Genomic DNA, 18,974 nt, shown 5'->3' with positions numbered 1-18,974 from the left:
TTATTTCATACCAGATGTGTGACTCATACCTTTTGTAGGATGGTGTACCTCCAATATCAAAAAAAAATTAAGCCAAGAAGTCAGGGAGAAGTCAAGGAGAAACAAGAAGGAATCTGAACGACAAGAGGGAAATGCCTAAGTAAGTTACAGTGCATTTTTCTTCTTTATACTTTATAGTATTTTCCAACTTTGCTGCAATGAGCATACATACACAGACACATATTTGTCTGCAGACTGTCCAACTAGTGGAAGGGAAGATGGACAAAGTAGAGGAGAGTAAGGACAAACTTGAATCTGCATCAGTCTCTTCCAGACTGCCTGCGTGCTGACGCAGGCCCCAGCACCAGATGCAAAAAGTAAAAGCCTCACCCAGACTGTTTAACAGGCTCCCACAATTGTGTCAGGTAAAATCTCTATCACAGAGCCTTTATTGAACATTCCTAGTCTTCTATTTCACTGATAATTCCTGATACAGTTACTGAGACTCTGAAGAAAAGGAACTGATGTTTTTCATTATAAGCTATTTAGAATTATCTGGCCTTTTGAAAAAATATGTATTACTTGGATAAAAATTTTTAATTGAAAAGTAATGAAGGAGACCATATAGGGGAAGATGAACAGACTGGATTTTTAAAAATTTTAATCTCTGTTAAAAAAATGTGTATACAGAATTAAAAACCAAACAACTCTCCCTTCCTTCTTTTTCTTTTTTCTCTTAAAGTAGTGGAAATCATTAATCAGTATTTCTTATTCAGCATGACAGATTGGCATGAAATAATTACTCAGCTAAAGCAGAAAAGCTACAATCATAACCTCAACTTCTTGTAACATCATCACTATTTCGAATTACTCTTCACTTCTTTGTTCCACCTGTTTTACAGAAGCTGAGTAGAAGAGAGAAGGTTTATAACAAAAACACCTATCCCTATGGATAGAGAAGGTGTGAGTAAAAAAGTCAGTAACCTTAGAATAAAGGGTGAGGGGGCTCGCGCTCGCTCGCGCTCTCTCTCTCTCTCTCTCTCTCTCCCTCCCCTCCCCCTCCCCCCAGAAATCCTCTCCACAAGTAGAGATAGAAAAACACTTTTATTATTGACTGAGCATTAAACCAGAATGTGATGTTCACCGAAGGCAATTGGCCAAGAAATTACAAAGACAGAAAGAAACCTCACCCTTTTATCTAACCAAGCAGATACAGCCCATTACATACATGTTCTTAAGATAAATAATAACCAGTTATCAACTAAGAGAACTTGACAGCACTATTAGTCACATGCAGTTCTTCCTATTGTTACCTGGTAATTCAGGTGACCACCTATGTTAGCTAATTGACTATCTAGAGGGGTTTGGAGAAACAAACTCATCTTTATGATGGGAGTTACTGTTACAACCTGCCTCCCACAGAAACTGGGCAGAGTTGTGCTATCTCCTGGTGTTTATATTTCAAAGAGATGGAGTCTGTGTCTTTGAGAAAGATATTCCTATGTCATAAAGCTTTCAAAGAGACAGAGAAAATACTTATATTTACAAGTTTTCTAAGGTAAATATCCTGAAAAAGCAGGAGGAGAGGGAAATCTCTTCCCTTGTTTTAAGCAAGATAATTAAACCTCTTATTTTAAATTTGTATTTGTTGCTACAGTGCCCTCCCTAAATTTGGAAGAGGAAGCTTTTGACTCAGGCCCTTACGTCAGGGCTGCTTATTAGTACACATTGCTGTCTTTGTGAGAGTTTCGATATGCGGCCACTTCAGGATTTGACTAGAGACAGAGGGCTGTGTTCCATTCTTAACTCACCCAGGAACCTTTGGGCAGGGCCAAACCTGCACAGCCATACGCGGTAATCCTCATCATTGTGACTCTGTTAACAGGTGTAAGAGGTTCTGAACTTACAAAGGCCAAACACATAATCCTGTGCCAGAGGAAAATTCATTTTCTATTCACTCTCCTCCATGAGCACTTGTTAGTGCTTTGCACCTGGTAGGGTCAGAAACATTATCTCATTTAATTATCCTCGTTTTATATTTCAGTATTTAATCATGGATTTTCAACATGTTTTTAGATTCCACTACCCTCCCCCCACCTTTATACCAGTGAATTATAAACACATTAGAATCACCTCTGGAGCTTTGAAAAACAGCAGAAATACCTGCTGCCTGAGAGTTCCACAGCAACCAATTAAATCAGAATCTATGAGGGTGAGACTGGGGCCTCACTAGGTTGCAAAGAATCTAGCAAAACTTAAAATATATAAAAAATTGTGTAAAGTTTCAGAGGTAATTGTAATGTGCAGCCAGAAATGAGACCTACTGCTTAGGCTAGTTCTCTTTTAGTATATGAAATTGAGCTGATAAAGTCTTCAATTTCTACAAAGGGAGAAGGAGATCAGGTAGTATCCCGCTTTGGGGCAATTTAGGAAGATAATCAAAGGCCTATTTATACCTATGCTAACCCTCCGGGGGAACCGACCTCGCCCGCAGCCCGGCCCGCTTTCCCTTCGCCTCCTCTCGCGCTTCAGCGAACTGCTCTTGCCCCACATCCCGGGAAGAGTGCTGGCTGCTCGTGAGGCGCGGTGCCCCGCCAGCCCGTGGCTAGTTTCCCCTGGAAAGAGGACGTCAAAGTTGTTACAAAATTGTTTTAGTTTTGTAGTTTGAAAGTTTTGGCGATTAGATGGTACGCGAAGCCAGCTGCTGAGGACGCCTGGGCCTGCGCCTAGACGCGCGTGAAGGAACCACCAGCCCTCGTGTTCACTGCCGGCGGGTCGCTCCCTGGGAGCCCCGGTTAGCTTCTCTCTCGGACTGGGCTCCGCTTGTGCGTTGTGCATTCTCAGCTCTTTGAGTTAGTTTGTCCAAATCCTTCCAGGTGGGAGATGGGGGTGTGGGAGACCTTACATTTTTCATGGCGAGACCTAGTGGGCCACAACTTTTGGGTTTGTGGCCGACCTCATCTACAAGTTAAGCAAGCGCCTTGGGGAGGTCTGACAGGTCTCAGGAACTGTGCACAGGCCAGTAGAAAGAGCTAACCCGGTTGAATTAGGATTATTTCAACAAGAGAAATAATGGGTACTCCTCAATCTACAAAGCAAAGTGGCAGTTCTTAGGGGACTCGCTAAAACCTCAAGTCTACAGCATAAACCGCTAGGGGACTTGAGGAAATAAGACAAGAAATACAACTGTTTTGACCAATGGCACATCGAAATCTAAGTAGGCACAAGTCAGACCATTAAAAGCTATTAGGTCCACAAAAACATGGCTAAAACTAAAACCAAAGTCAAGGAATTTACCGCCTATGTTTTCCTCTAGGAATTTTATGGTTTCAGGTCTTGGTTTCAGGTCTTAGATTCAACTCCTTAATCCATTTTAAGTTAATTTTTGTGTATGGTATAAGATAGTGGTCCTATTTCATTCTTTTGCATGTGGCTGTCCAGTTTTCCCAGCACTGTTTATCGGAGAGATAATCCTTGCTCCATTGTATGTTCTTGGTTCTTTTGTCCTAAATTAATTATCAGTATATGTGTGGGTTTATTTCTGGGATTTCATTCTGTTCAGTTGATCTAGTGTGTCTGTTTTTATGTTAATACCATACTGTTTTGATCAATATAGCTTTGTAATATAGTTTGAAATCAGGGAAGGTGATGCCTTCAGCTTTATTCTTTTTTCTCAAGATCGTTTTGGTTGTTTGGGATCTTTTGTGGTTCCTTACTAATATTAGGATTGTTTGCTGTATGTTAAAAATGTCATTGGAATTTTGACAGGGATTCTATTGAATCTGCAGATTGCTTTCAGTATATAGATATTTTAACAACATTCTTCCAACCCTTGAGCATGAAATAGCTTTCCATTTATTTTTGTCTTCCCAAGGTACTATCTTAACTGAGTTTAACACACCAGAGAGCTTCAGAAATCTTGCACATAAAGTTGGTCATAGAGTGTTCTCCTTGACCAATACAGAAATAGAGCTAAGTGGACAGGGTAGAATGCTGTAAGACCATGGGTTTTGGACTCTGATGGCCAAGGTTAAATACAAGGACATTGAAATAATCTTGGACAGGTTACATTCTCAGGATATTGAGGGGTTTAAATTTGATAATACATGTAAGGTGGTTAGGCACAATGCCTAGCACATGGTAAACGCTCAATAATGTTCCTGTTTACATTGTAGACAGTCCAGTTAAGTGTAACATAGAGAATAAATTTTAAATAGAGAGTGGAATATCTGATGATGCCATTCAATTCAGTTGGTGACTATTCATTCTGGTTAGGCTGGCTCTGTGCTTATTACTCACAGGTGAAAAAAAAAGTATAATAGAAAACTCTGCTACTCTCCATGGGTCTGTTTTGAAGATTTTTTTTCCTAGTAGTAGTGGTGGGTTGCAACATCAATTCCATTTTCTCCCCTCTCTCCCTTAGGATCCACATGCATTGATCATATTATTAGTTATAGGGGGGTGTCCTCACAGCCGCGGGCCTCCCTCTCCATCAGATGCTGAGAGGGCCCCAGAGAGGAAGGATTCCAACTCCTGGGCTCATCCCCTTTGAAACCAAGGCTCTCTGGCACTGCCAGTTGCTGCTGCAAATGTTTCTGAGCTGCCAGGAGGAGGCTATGATCAGAGGCCATAGTGCAGATTGCCCTAAAACTTTAAAAATGTGGTTAAGATTTTCACCATCCTCAAATCATAGTGAAACTTATTTAATGCTTTACTCATCAGTTGCACTGACTGATCCATGTTCAGATGTTGTCACCTGACAGTACTTATATGGTTTGTCACAGTTTACTTGGATGGAAAAAGACAACTCAAAAGGTTAAGGACTATGTTTAATTTACATGTAGGATGATATTAAAGTTCTGTAATCTCTTCAAAATTGGGAAAGGTGAGCTAATTAGATAATTGATGCAAATAATTTTATGGTTTCATTTAATTGATTTAATGGTGAATCTACTTATTCAAATTTATTGGAGATTATGAAAGCTTTCCAGATGCTACAGAATAAAAATTGCATCAAAGACAAAAGAATTATGAATTGTAGATTTTATAATACCTTCAAAATTCTAGGGCATGCTTCTACTTAGATGGATTGTACTTTGCTGAGAAAGCAATAGGTTTAAAGTGGGGTTTTGTGTGTGTGTGTGTGTGTGTGTGTGTGTGTGTGTATCTATAAATGATCATAAACTATAAAGCAATTCTGTATTCTAATACTTTCTTCCTCTTTAGGCCAATTTTTTCAATTTGTGAATCTCAACCCATGTATGGGTCAAAACTAGCATTACTAGTATGAAATAGAATAGAATAAGAGAGAGTAGAAAGTATCAGAGAACATCACCTGTGGGTATTGTTTTGTGAAACTTATTTCAGTAGTGTGCATATGTGTATCGGATCGTGATGTAAAATGTATTACATTGGGTTGTGGTTAAAGTATTTTGAAAATTGGTGGTTTAGAGCGCGGCATTTTTACTTTTGTGAAGAAGCTATAGCATTCCCTTTAACTAACACTGATTCCTATAAAGTATTTTGAGTAATAGACTAGAACAAATGTCTAAGCCAAAATTCCTCATTTCAATTTTCTATCTAAAACCCTGGGCAAAATTTCTGTGTCAGTATGTGGTTGGTGGTATTTACTATCCTGGAATCCTTTTTAGCTTTTAGGTGTTGATTTGTCTGATTCTTGGAAACTTTTTAGGAGGTTGAGGCCTATATCAGTTTTGTAAAAAATGTCAGGTTGCCTAGGAAATGAATAAACTCTATGGCATAATGCCATTGTCCAATGTTTCACATTTTATATTTTTACTTTTTCTTTATACTTATGAGCATTGAGTATTTCACTGTAGGAATGTAAAATGCTCATTTATTTTAATAATCCATGCTTCTAATATCTCCTGAAACTACTGTACATGGCCAATTTCTATTGCTTTTACAATCAAAACTGATTCCTAATCAATCATATCTTCTCCGATCTAAAAAAAAAGTTAAGGGCCAAAATATTAGACTTTTTTTCTTTCCCTCTTTATTTATTCAGAAGAGGCTTATTCCAATTTCCATTGAGAAATAACAATTCACTCACAAATATTTATTTTATTTATCAAGTGACCAGTACAAGGCCCTGTTCTATATTACAGCAGTGAACAATGTATACAAAAACCTGGCCCTTTGTGGAATTTTCAATATAGCACAGAGACAACTGGATATTAAGAGGTTCCTGTTATTTTAATTAGGTTTGCCATAAAAAGCAATAACCTCAGCTAACTGCTCTGGCCTCCTTCTCTACCTAACCTTCATATGCATGCAGCTCAGGAACCCAAAGGCCATCCTCCCCACAATCCTCCCCACTCCTCTTTGTGGGAGGAAATGTCACTAAATGGACTCAGGCCTCTGCGTACAGTGTGAAACAGAATGAATAAATATATTTTTATGAGGAGTTGTGTTGCTTTTATCTTAAGGTGGAATCAGGGGTGGACATAGAGGCAAAGGCTGGGTGAGGTCTGGGATCTCTTAGAGATCAGAATTTGCCTGAGGGGCACAGAGTCCCTAGTTCACGAGAACAGGGGCTGTGTCTAAGGGAAGGGGCTAGGATGGGCTGGGCTGTGGTTCCGTTGGTGGTTCTCAGAGCTGTGGGCAGGCGGTGAATGGGTATATCTCCCCAGTGCTGCCTCACCCCTCCCTAGCGCTCAGGGCATCTCTCCGCCTGTGGGCACCAGGGCCTGCGGGTGTCCGATGGTGATGCAATCCCCTGGACCACATCATTCTCATCCACCACTGCAGGTCGGTGAGCTTCTGCTTCCACCAGCCTGTTGATGGTCTCCAGAGTCTCATGCAGGAAGCACTTGAGGACGCCCTCAAAGTAATGCGATTGATGTTGCTGGGCTTCGGTCACTGACACATCTAGGTTGCTGAAGGTCTTTTCTGCTGCCAGATGGACAACATCAAACTTGGAGTAGTTGTTCACCACATGCCCTTTCTCAACCACCGCAGGCAGGGCTGAGACTCGGTGCTGTACAAAGATGCTAGAGCCACGTAGATAGGGGTGGCGGTGTTGGCAGAGGTGCCAGTCTGTAGTCCTTCCAGAGGCTAGACATGAGCTCTGGTTTGGAGGACTCGGTGATGAACAATCTGAGGAACCTGAGGATGTGCTTGTGGGTGAGATGTACAAGATGTTGCCCGATTCTGGGTCAGCAACTGGCAGCCTCTGAATCTTGTTTTGAATTCATAAAGAGACAGCATCAAACAAGCTGGCATGAGGCGAAATACAGACACGTTATTTAAAGGAGTCCCATGGATATACCTCTCTCTGGGTTTGTCTTGTGTTCTTCCAGCACCAAGGCTGATTTATAGTAGCGGTGCAGGACATGATGATATCAATGATGGCCAGCATGCCCACAAAACTTTGCTTCTTACCACCCCACACAGGGGCAGCTCGTACACCGTTAGTCACCAAAGTAAAGAAAGCTTTCTTCACCTGCAGGGAAGTATCAGATACAACCAATCTGGAGCTTGTGGGAATCGGGTCATAGCAGCAATGAGACTTCATGAAGGAAGTCTCTTCGTGAAGGTCACTTCATGAAGGAAGATAGATTCTGGGGTCTCTTGAGGATGCTCTTTTTCCACAGCTGGGAAGCTGTCTGAAGAAGTGACTGTCTCTATGGCAAGAGGCGCTTGCTGGTGTCCTTTGCTTTAGGAAGCTCTCTCCCTGTCAGACTCTTCATAGCTGACTAAATTTCAGGTTAAGAATTATTCATATGGGTTAGGGAAATATCCAAGGATGATGAGACCACCACTCAATATCTGAAATAAAAATATAAAGCTGAGATTTTTTTGCTTACTATAGTAACTACGAGCTATGCTGGTGAGGCCTGGGCTCCTTTCACAGAGCAGACTACTGATCTCAAGCCAGGTTTTCAGAAACCCAGAAGTTCCGGAATGGGCAGGCTTTGAGAGCTACGGGTGGGATGATGTCATCTACAGCAGGGCCTTTTGTGTGAGGTTGGTGTTGATTGGCTCTCAGAGGCCTGTTTTTTGTTTTGTTTTGTTTTGTTTTGTTTTGTGTTTTTTGAGTGGGAGCCTCTCTAAGCCAGTTCTCATGTCTCCCAAAGACTGGTGACATGACTCCACCAGTCTTTGATCATCTCTTTGCTTTCTAGCCCCAATAAGCTTTTCATAAATTCTTTTTCTGCTTGAAAAGGCCAGAGTTGGTTTCTGCTGCTTACAACTGAAAACCCTGATGGATACAGAAATCAGTACCAAAAGTGGTCAGAGGCAAAAGGCTATCAAGAAAATAAGGTGGAATTTGGGACTAGTAAAGTCCGAGAGCAAAGAAAATTTAATTCGTATTAAGAGGCCTGAATTCGGCAGCCCACAGCATACAGTGGCAACACAACTAACCAAAATATCACAAATTATTCCCAGAAATGAAGTGCCCATCGAAGGCAGTTCCTCTGGGATGGCGGCTCTGACTCAATTTTAAAATGTTTCATTTATATTATGTTTTACATTGGGAAGAACATAATTATGGGTCAAGTTGAATTATGCAGTTAATTTTTTTTTAATTAATGTACTTAATTTTTGATTCAGTGTGCTGCATCAGCACCTGGGAATGTTCTGATTCCACAGTTGGGTAATTGGAACCCAGACCCAGTGATTCACACTGAATAAAGTTGAAATGCCTGAGATATCTTGGTATAACATAAAGAAATCCAAAGACTTTGTGAGATAGGCATGCTGAGTGGATGAATTACGTATAAGTCACCAGCTTACCATCATCCAACTCTGTCCCCCAAGGTAGTGGGAATGTCAGAAAACACTTTCCTCAGCAAGGTCTTAAGAAATAAATTGGTGAATTTGTTAGGACTAGTTTGGGCTACAATAGGAACCCTACTCAGAAGTAAACAACAGGTTTATCTGTCTTAGGAATAAAAAGTCTACTAGGACATCCAGAGCTGATATGTCAGCTCCATGATGCCATCAGGGGACCAGGCTTCTCCTGATTTCTTACTCGGCCATCAGTTGCCTGTGGTTTTTCACCCTCATGTTTGCAAGATGGTTGCTGCATCTCCAGACATCGTGCCCTCATTCCAGGAAGGAAGCCCACCCCAGAAACTTCTGCCAACCTACACTCGTTGTCTAGATGGAGATCATGTGACTCAGTAATTTACTTTCCAGGGAGCATAGGAAGGCAAGGGAGAGGGTGATGGAATGATGTTGAATGAGTCAGTCTCTAGAATCTGCAACAATAGATGGGCATGCAAGTGGGAGATGTTGCAGTAAAAATGGGCTCTGTGATTTTAGTAGAGGTGAGTGGATCCTGGGGTAGCAGAGGTCAGGTAGCTGCAATGTGGGAGGCCAGGCGAATGTGGCTACCATATTCAGCAGCAAAGCCAGCACATTAATTACAATGGTCTGACCTGCAGGGATCTTTGGTGCTGCCTAATTGTGGGGTTCTTAAGACCCAGTTCTCAGGTCTAGGTCAGCCCAAGAGCAAAGGAGAAGCCGGGTGTCTGGGGCAAGGGCCCCGTGGTAACGTCATGAGTACTTGCTATGGACCTTCCTTCCTGTGACTCTTCTCCAGAGGACCCGAAGCCATTCACCAGGCCATTTCCCAGGTGTCCTGAGAAATAACCATACGTGCTTGGGATTGATTATCAGAAACACTGGGTCTGCATTAATGTTAATTCCTAGACACTCAGAACTCCAGTGACCTGTCAGAATGAAGGCACTACCACTATAGTTGGGGGACAGCCTGACAGCCAGTGGAGACAGAAGTCCCCTAAAGGAGCAGATTTTCTGAGCAATGTCTCTCTCATTTTTCCAGGAGGTAGAGATATCTGATATAAAATCTATGCTGATTTCTAGATGGTGGCTAATAAATCAGTAGATCAGAGATTTAGAAAGAACATGATGGTGAAACTGGCCGCGAGGAGGTCTAGGAAGAAGGTAGAGCCAGAGTTCTTGGACTCAGCTGAGTGAGAATGTGGCATGTGAATGCTCAGCTAAAAGTCCTCAGTGCTTTTAATAATCAGGTGTTCTATACCTCTCTGTAGATGTCAGCCTCCATCTCCAGCCACCTAGTTTAATAGATTCCTGAAGTGGCCAGTGGCAGGGATAGCAGGGAGGGGTGTCTGTGTGCAGTCTCTGATGTGTATTTCCATTCACCAACGCTGATCTGTCCATCTGTCTTGACAGCCTACTTGTCAGCAGCAGTGACCAACCACATAGATGCTCACCCAAGGGAGACCAGATGGTGCCTCATGGAGGAGTGAATGCATTTCTTCCTCTTTTATCAGAGAGGAGGCAGTTAAGTGCATTAATACTTCCTGGTGGAGACATGTTCTGGAATTGCATCTGCCTTATCTGTCCTTCAAACCTCTGCCAACACCATCTTTCATGGACACACTACATGCTTCTATTTATGATATCCCAAATGACACTTGCTTCTGATCATGAACGAGTAAGTAAAAAGTAAGGTGGTGGGCTACTCTTGGAATTCACTGGACTTAAATATAAACACACATCACCCTGAAACAGCTGGCCTGGGGAGACAACTCTTTGAGGTTGAAGTACTGTTCTGCAAGATGTAGTACGTTTAGTATATGCTGCGAACCTGTAATCATGGCCTTAGTACATGGATCTGGGAACCGAAGTACAAGTGTCACTCAGTTAATAACTAATAGTCGCCCTAAAATCTTTGCTTCTATTCCCTGTGATTCTGGGCTTTGCTAGTTTAGAGGTAAGCAAATAAGGAATGCTCTCATGAGAGGAACACTGATGATTCCAATGGTGTAGAAGGGGAGGGTTATGCAGTTGCCTGCATGAATAGAGTTGCTGCTATACAATGGGGATGGGAGAAGTATGGGTGGAACCATGTGGTAATATTAATATTTATGGTACAGCTTAATGGAAAACTTCTGTGATCTTATGTAGGCCACTAATCATTCACATAGGAGTGAAGGTTTAGACCATCCCACCATAAAGGACTCTAGTCCACCAATGTACTGGCTGAAGTCAGGAGAGATGGAATAAGTAATGGAAGAGAGAGGCCAAAATTACCAGCCATGGCCTCATGATTAGCTGCAGAAAGCGCAGTGGTTACTGCCTGGACATTTTTCTTTACCATCTCATGTTATTTATATGTATATTTTATCTAACTTTCTCTTTTTTCCTTTCTCCTTACCATATTACTATACATAGTTTGTGTTGATGGTGGCTGACTTTACAATCAGTTCATAGGTTATCAAGATAAAGTCATGATGGAGCTAGGGAATAGACATCATTCAAGATCCTGGCCTGGAACTGGCTGGAGTATATGTGATCTCATTTCTGCTAAGGGAATAATTACGTTTATTTGAATTTTGTATAAATTCCACACATTTGCTAATATAAGAACAGATAATTAGATCAGTAAATAATAGGATATTTTATTTCTAAAACAGTCAAGAAGTTGCTAAAGCATAAAACTTGCCAAATGCCAGCAAGATGTTGAATATGCAACTGTCAGTGAGTTCTAAGAAATATATTTAATTACATTCTCTATTCAGAGGAGAAAAAAATTCGTTATACCATTTGGCCAGTATTATTTCATTAAGCATTTAATATACATTTATAGGAAATAGGATACAGAATCTCTTATAAATAATCCAATTTATTACACGATATTAATCTCAAGTAATCCTGGTCATTACATAACCACAGGTTTACCAATCTGTGATTTTTTTATAGATTAATTTGTTAAAAAATTTACAGACACCATTTTTACTGTTAAAACATAGGGACAAGTCACACACACACACACACACAAAAGAATCAGAAGTATATTTTATGCTAGAGTTACTTTCTGTCCAGGTCGAAACATTGTTCCACTTTGATTTTTCCTCCTCTTTGGATTTTGAAAGTTTTCATACCTAAAAAGAAAAATGAGATAATATTTAATACATGTAAATGATAAGACAATGGATTGTTTGCATACAGAATTGTTTTTGGTCTATTGAGGCATTTTATTTGCACGTATTTATTTATTATATCCCTAGAAAAAGAATCCCAAGATTTTCCCTCCTGTGCGTTTTTGTCTTGCTTCTCCACGATGCCTGCTTAGGTTTTCAGTACAATGAAACCAAACTGACCGGACAGGAGTAGGTCGTTCTGCCATTTTTCTAGATCTTTGTATTGCACATTAGATCTGGGGCTGATCACTCCACACTTGTTTAACTTGGCCGCGAGGTTGACAACAATTTCCCCAGCTCTGTGTTCATCAGTTATTTCAAATTTGCCAGTGTAACCGTGCTTCATCATCACAGAAAGCAGACGATGACTTTGCAGCATGGCCTAATAAGAACCAGGCATTCGCCTCTTTTCAGCATTGTTGATGCTCTTGAGAGCAGCAGCCAGACATTCCTGCACACCATTAAGGTGGCACGGAAAGATGGCGGAAAGAGAAGAGAATTATGTTTTAAGAAACATAAGGGAAATAACAAATTGGAAAAAAAATTTTGTAACAAATTAAAGTTCTTACAAATATATTTTCAGAAGTTGAACACCCCAAAAGAAAAAGAAGCAAAGAGATGAAGAGACAAGTTAGAAAAGCTAAAATACAAATAGCAAAGAATAATATAAAAAATATAACTTTGATAGTTTTAATCAAAGAAATGTACATTTTTAAACAAGATATAATATTTCAAATAGGCCTAGTTTAGAGAAATACTATGATACTCATGTTACTGAGGATGTGGTGAAATGGGCACTCAATATATTGCTGTTGGAATATACATGTGCAGCGCTTCTGGAAGGCAATATAGCAACAGATTTCAAAAGCCTTAAAAATTTGAGTACCCTGTGATGCAACAATTCTAGCTCTATCTCAGTGAAATAATTAAGGATATGTGCAAACATTCAGCTCTAAGAATGTTCATTATCACATTGCTTATAGTAGTAAAAAGCTAGAAACAAAAGGCCCACAATTAGATATGTGGCATAGCAATACTGTAAAATGATGTTAAAAATATAGTAACGTATTTCACATGTGAAAGAATATTCAAGATGGATGGATGAAGGGGGCTGCTAGACGACAATATGTGCAGCGTGTCTTAGTACACAAGTATGTTTTGGGAGGTGGTGGGATTGAGGGGAATTCGTTTTATTTTTCCTTCTCTGTTTTCTGGATTTTCTACAATAAGCACATAATCCTTATGTATGTGGAAGGGAAGCAGAATTATGCCACCCCAAAACGTACCACTTTGGCATGAGTTATTCTGAGCTAAAGCAAATCAAGACCCAGCAGTCTTCGGAAAAGTTTTTTTTTACCTCTCCTTTACCTGCCTAGAAGAATTTAGATAGGGGGCCTGCACCAGAAAGAGCGCTATTGCCAAAGGTATTTTTTTTTTTTTTTTTATCTGAAAGACTTAACTCACGGCAGGGCAAACATTTGCTCCTCTCGTCTTGCTGTGAACTGCTTTCCTCCCCTTTGAAGCCCTGGCCCCTGGCCCTTTCCTTGGCTCAAGATAGCCAAGGAAAATTAACATTTTTCTCCTGTTATTCTGTCTTACGTCCATTTAGTTAGACCAAAGAAGCTGGACGGGAATAAGGGAACGTGCAGCTCACCACTGGCTGGATGCTGCTCATTCCAGGCTGCTGCAGCTGAGAGACCCTGAGACAAGAGCCAGCGAAAGGTAAGAATTCTTACGTTGTCAGGCTCGGATTTCTGCTCGCAGGGTCCAGGGGGAGTGAGAGTGGTAAGAGTCTTTTCGTTTTTCTAAGTTTAGATTAGCAGGAGGAAATATTTGTGTGAACTCGTTCTTTGGGTACAGCGACTCTGGTAAAGATTTGTTAGATGTACTCTTGTTTTCTATTGATCCCCTTCCTCCCAGAGATGGCTGTTTATTTTTGTCTGTCTTTTGTGTAACTTGGCATAGGAGGAAAGCCATAGGGCAGAATGCTGGCATAGGCCCTATAAGCCTGTGGTTCGAGCCAGCCTTAGAAACCAGTGAGTTCACGGCTCTCACTAGACCTGCATCTAGTTAGACGAACTTTGCCGTGGGCACCCCTTTGGTAAAAAAGCCGGATGAGGTTTTCCTCTTGTCTTGTTCTACATCTTAAGAGCCTGGCTTTGTGTCCAGTAAGAATATCTTCTCATCTCTGCAAGCCAGAAGGTTTAAATATCAGTTTGTATCTGGAGGCCAGCTGAATAGACTCAGGACCTGGGACATGAAGTGACAAGCAGTACTCCTTGTCTGATGGTGCCAGCTATGGGGGAGTTTGTCAAAAGGGCTCCTAGCCCATAAGGGACATTTGGCATCTCAACATTCATTGTTTTGTTAGTGCTGAAAAAGTCCCATTCCAGCAGTGCCTGCCCAGTGTCACAGATTAGCAGGTCTGTGGCTGGAGGTACTGGTTCTCATGGGCAACCGGAAACACTTCATTATACCATTTTTACCACCTGTGACAACAAAGGTTTTTTTTGCAAGTAAACTTTATGGATCTTGTGAAGGCTGTTATCTTTTGCACCCTCTTTTAGGACACTTCTTATATCCATGGTTAAGCCATAAAAGGCTAACTGGTTTGAATCACTATTGAAATTAATATAAGAGCCTGCTTGTCAATGGTCAGATGATGGATGCTTTTAATTGGAAAAACTTCAAAATTTGAAAACATTTAGAGAGCTCACATGCTAAACAACTGTTTTACTGATACCAGCAGAAAGATTAAATTGAAAAGGGGACGTAAAGGAGTACAATAGCTAGTTTTAGCAACTCCCTTAACAAGGTGAAAAAACAAATTACCACATCCACTGTAAATTCCCCTTCTCAAAAGCCATCCCTGTCTGCTAGTTTTAACTTCCCTTTCCCCACAAGGTTTACGGACAACACTCCGGCCTGCTCTCCAGGTCTGGGGTATACAGGTTACTCAGTACATGCTGAAAGTCAGGAAGTCAATTTAGAAGAATCATGTCCCTTGTGGATGTATCCTGGGCTCCCTACCACAAAGAATTCATGTCTCAAGGAGAGCAGATCTATTAAATTATAGAGCCCTTTAGCCTCCATGTTCAGAACATCCTACCAGCTGTGGAGAGGAGTCTGAAAGATCACAGCCTATTAAAACCTCACTCCTGGCACCTTGACTGGCTGCTAAGGGGTATTCTCCTCCACCTCGATTAGATTAGACTGTAGTTATCAGACAAGCCAGATGGCTCACGTGGAAAACCCGATGATTAGAATTTTTCCCAGGCCCTCCTATAAATGATCATGAAATAGATGGGCCGGAGGGCAATGTTCAGGGGCTATAAGAAGAAATGGTAGAGCCTCTTACCCCTAAGGTTAAATGATCAAAGGTTGAACTAGACACTCAGGAAAAAAAGGGAAAATATTCAGAGGCCTTTATGGAACACTTCATACATGATTTTAAAAAACATACTGCATTAAACCCTGAAGCTTCAGAACACTGGAATCTTAATGGAAAATCTGCAGGTACCTGGATGGATGGGCCAGCCTCTAGACAGCATTCAGGTTGCAACCCAATTAAAAGTGACTATCCTTATTTTACAAATTGGAGTCTTTGCTAAACCAGAAATGTGGCTCTAGAAACATTTCAAAGTCCACCTATCTTTACCAACTCCCAAACCGCCCATAGTCATTTAAAAATGCTTACATTTAGAACAGAATTGTCCTAAAAAGGAAAATTTTAAATAGTAATTACCCTAGACTTCTGATAATAGAAAAATATACTTCATAGGACTATAAATCATAGAAAACTTGCATTCTTTCTGTCCCTTGAAGATATAAATCTTACCATGTCTTTGATATATATAACACTTCAGGAGATAACTAAAACACTGCCCACAACCACCTGAGATTGAAAAGGGGGAAGGACTTTCTGAAATACAGACTGCTATATAAAAACTTCCTTGCCCAAAATCTAGTCCACAGCCTCCATAAGAGTGTCGAGGGCAAATACAAAAGTCATCTCCAGAAATATCAGTAAAAAGCTTTACCATTTCAGGGGATAACCTTAACCTGTTCTGTCTACCAAAGACACAATTTGGATTCAACTGTTACATATAAATTAATGAGTTTTGTACTGGTATACCTGATTCGTGGGTAAAATTTTAAAATGGAAACTATAGGTCTCTGTCTGTGTGTTTATGTATATCTATGGATAAAGGTTATGTATATGTAATATTTTTCTACCTCCAGATGGTATTGCCAAAATTAATTTGTAAAAAAGCTCTAACTGGCTTAAAGAAAAATAAGCACTTATTTCTAAACTCTCAGAAATATAATAGAAACTAACCCAAATGCTTTTCAAGTTTACGTGATCTGGAATAATCTTTGGTAAAAAAAAACAGCTAGAAGTTTATTGGTTTAATTAAAATTGGGATGTTTTTAGAATTATCAGCATTTAATAAAATGCAGACATACAACTTTTTATTCTACCTGGATTTCTTAGTCAAATAAGTTCATGTTATAGCTGCTACAAAATTTGTCATGATGGCTGTTTTAATGTCTCATGAAAGTTTCATAAGTAATTTAAATATGATTGTTAAGAAAAAGTGAATTAAAGTTTTTAAGTGAACTTTTCAATAATAATTGTTTTATGAGGTCTACTTGAATAGTTTCCCAAATCTCTCTGGTAACTTACACTCTTAGTGTTTTGCTGAGTTAAACGATAGAAGTTCATTGAATAATATATAGATCACTTTTTAAAAAGCTAAAATACCAAAACATTAATTACTAAACATAGGTTTATCTACTTTGGTAAATATGTCCTATGCTACAGTGAAATACTGTACCTTTAAAAAAAGCACATGCTTCTAGAAATTATGAAATGTATTCATAGATTTGCCAATCTACAGACTGCTAGTGTAGCACTTCATCATTACTAGAAATTAAGGTTTTCAAGGGTTAAGACTTCTAATACATGTAATTAAAACTACGACAAATAGTAAGGAAAATAACTCGGTATACAAGGAAAGTAGGATGTATTTATGGTAAAAAGGTATGGAGATGTATTTTTGTTAAGGGAAAAAATAATTTTATCGTAAAGTAAAACAACTTTCAAAATGAGGAAGAGGAAAAATGACAAACTAAATGGATATAGAAAGTTGGAGAGAATTTTACTTTGTGTAGTCAAGCTGGCTAAAATGGAATAAATTTACTATACGGATTTTTTTAAAAAGATTTATTATCAGTAGTGTACTTATGCAAAACTAAAACTTAATTTTCTTTCATCTACTAAAAGGACAAATTTTTCTTGGACTATTGGTCTGCTGTTGATAAGCTTATGAAAGGTTGGTTCTGCTTTACTTTTTAATTGGCCTAGAAAACAAAGATCCTGTATTTTATAAAAATAATTTCCTATGCTTCATGTCTGATGACTTAAGAAAACAGTCTTCTCTATTAAAAAGAGCTATGTTTTTGTTTTGTTTTTACATCTATATAACTTTCTGTATTTGCCTGAAATGTCTGTCACTTTGGTTAATGGATAACTAACTATATGTCATTTCATTGACCTATAATCCTATTTGACTGTTTTTAAAACCTTTTGACATATGTGACAAAATTCCCCCAGATCAAATTCTAAATGAAGCCTTTTTGACCTCAAACTCATTTTGGAATTTTTAAGAAAGCCTCTGGCACATCTTAAGAATCTCAAAACATTTGTTCTCTCCTTATAAAGAGATGTTAGACTAATTAGGCTTATTTGATACACAGTCATGTAGAATTTAATGATGGGGATATGTTGAGAAATGAGTCATTAGGCAATTTTGCAGTTTTGAGGAACATCATAACGTGTACTTACACAAACCCAGAAGTAATAAACCTTTAGGTTCTAGCTTTATGGATATATGTCATTAATGTGTTCCAGAAATTATATAAAATTTTTAAAAATCTATTATGTAGTATCAGTCATAATTCCAGTTATCATCTTAAAAATATTGTGTCACAGAAATAACCAAATTTCCTTGTCAACTGCATTAAAATTAACTTTCATCGGATCTTTAATCATGGCCATTAAGTCTTTTGTCATTTATAGACAGTTATTGTTTTGCTGATTATTTTGCAGAATGCACAGACTCATATATAACCGGACAGTTTTATGGAACTCAGGTTGACTTTATAGAGCCAATAAAGCCCCTTGGAAAACCAGCCTGATACCCAGCTTACAAGGGTCCCCAGCAGCCGTAGCAGGTGAGTAGGAACATCACTTTCCGGCAATTGCAGGAACCTCACGATACCTTGGGGACCCTAAGAACAGAGGAATGAACTCAAATATATAGCTATTACAAGCAAAATCTGATGGTGAGGCCTTGGCTTGGCTTCCTAGCCTTAAGAGGCTATATAGTCTTGCTGTACTTATACAAATAATCAGGCCAAGTTTATTGAAAGTACACTTAATTTGCAAACAGATTAATTTTACCTTTGATAGAAACGGGGTGATTGCAGAGAGAGAACTTATGTCAGCAATACATCTTTGTGGATATCAGATTTTAGTGCTGTTAACTGTCTTTGATATTTTGTTTTCTATCTGTAAAGTGGACTATATCTTGAATTCTTTTACTTTCCTTCAATAGTTGGCTACAACTCTCCAAATTAATATTTCTAAATTTTCGCACTCGATTTGGAATCACTATATATAAACAAAAGCTGCCATTTTCCTGAAGTCCAACAAACTGAATGTGAACGTGATATAAACTTCCAAGAAATCACCAGAACAGCTCATGTATGGACAATCTTCATGTCTGTTGCTGTGTAGGTCACTCAGAAAGTTTACCTGAACATCCAAGGACATCATCAGAGACATTCAACTATAAAAGATGCTTTTGCCCCAACATCTAGAAATCTCAACTGGCTGCCCTCAGAACTAGGTTTATAGTCTGCTCTAATCATTAACCTTCATTTTCTTTTGTTTCCATAGACATACCTCTTATTAAATACCTGACTGCTTGTACAATAAAGGCCTAACTTTAGGAGCTCACCTGTATCACCCACCGCCTCCTGCAGTGAGAG

The 18,974-nt window shown here is 39.4% G+C and overlaps 1 protein-coding gene and 2 pseudogenes across 3 annotated transcripts in view; all 3 read right to left on the bottom strand.

The window, feature by feature from the left end:
* Nucleotides 1-6,656: 6,656 nt before the first annotated feature.
* Nucleotides 6,657-7,636, bottom strand: LOC120615031 (5'-AMP-activated protein kinase subunit gamma-1-like; annotated as a pseudogene).
* A 3,740-nt stretch (nt 7,637-11,376) lies between these two features.
* The window catches only part of PEX1 (peroxisomal biogenesis factor 1), a 46,777-nt gene continuing 39,179 nt past the window's right edge, over nt 11,377-18,974 (bottom strand). For all 3 annotated transcript variants that reach the window (XM_039878103.1, XM_039878102.1, XM_039878104.1), the window contains one exon: nt 11,377-11,879. In XM_039878103.1, coding sequence (XP_039734037.1) covers nt 11,795-11,879 — 85 coding nt within the window. In that variant the 3' untranslated portion in view covers nt 11,377-11,794. The remainder of the gene's footprint in view (nt 11,880-18,974) is intronic.
* Nucleotides 11,888-18,756, bottom strand: LOC120615122 (40S ribosomal protein S15a-like; annotated as a pseudogene).

This window comes from Pteropus medius, unplaced genomic scaffold (assembly GCF_902729225.1).
Source record: "Pteropus medius unplaced genomic scaffold, Ma_sr-lr_union100, whole genome shotgun sequence".
NCBI lineage: Eukaryota > Metazoa > Chordata > Mammalia > Chiroptera > Pteropodidae > Pteropus > Pteropus medius.
The sequence above is the reverse complement of the archived record's forward strand: the minus strand, read 5'-3'. Positions and strand labels throughout refer to the sequence as shown.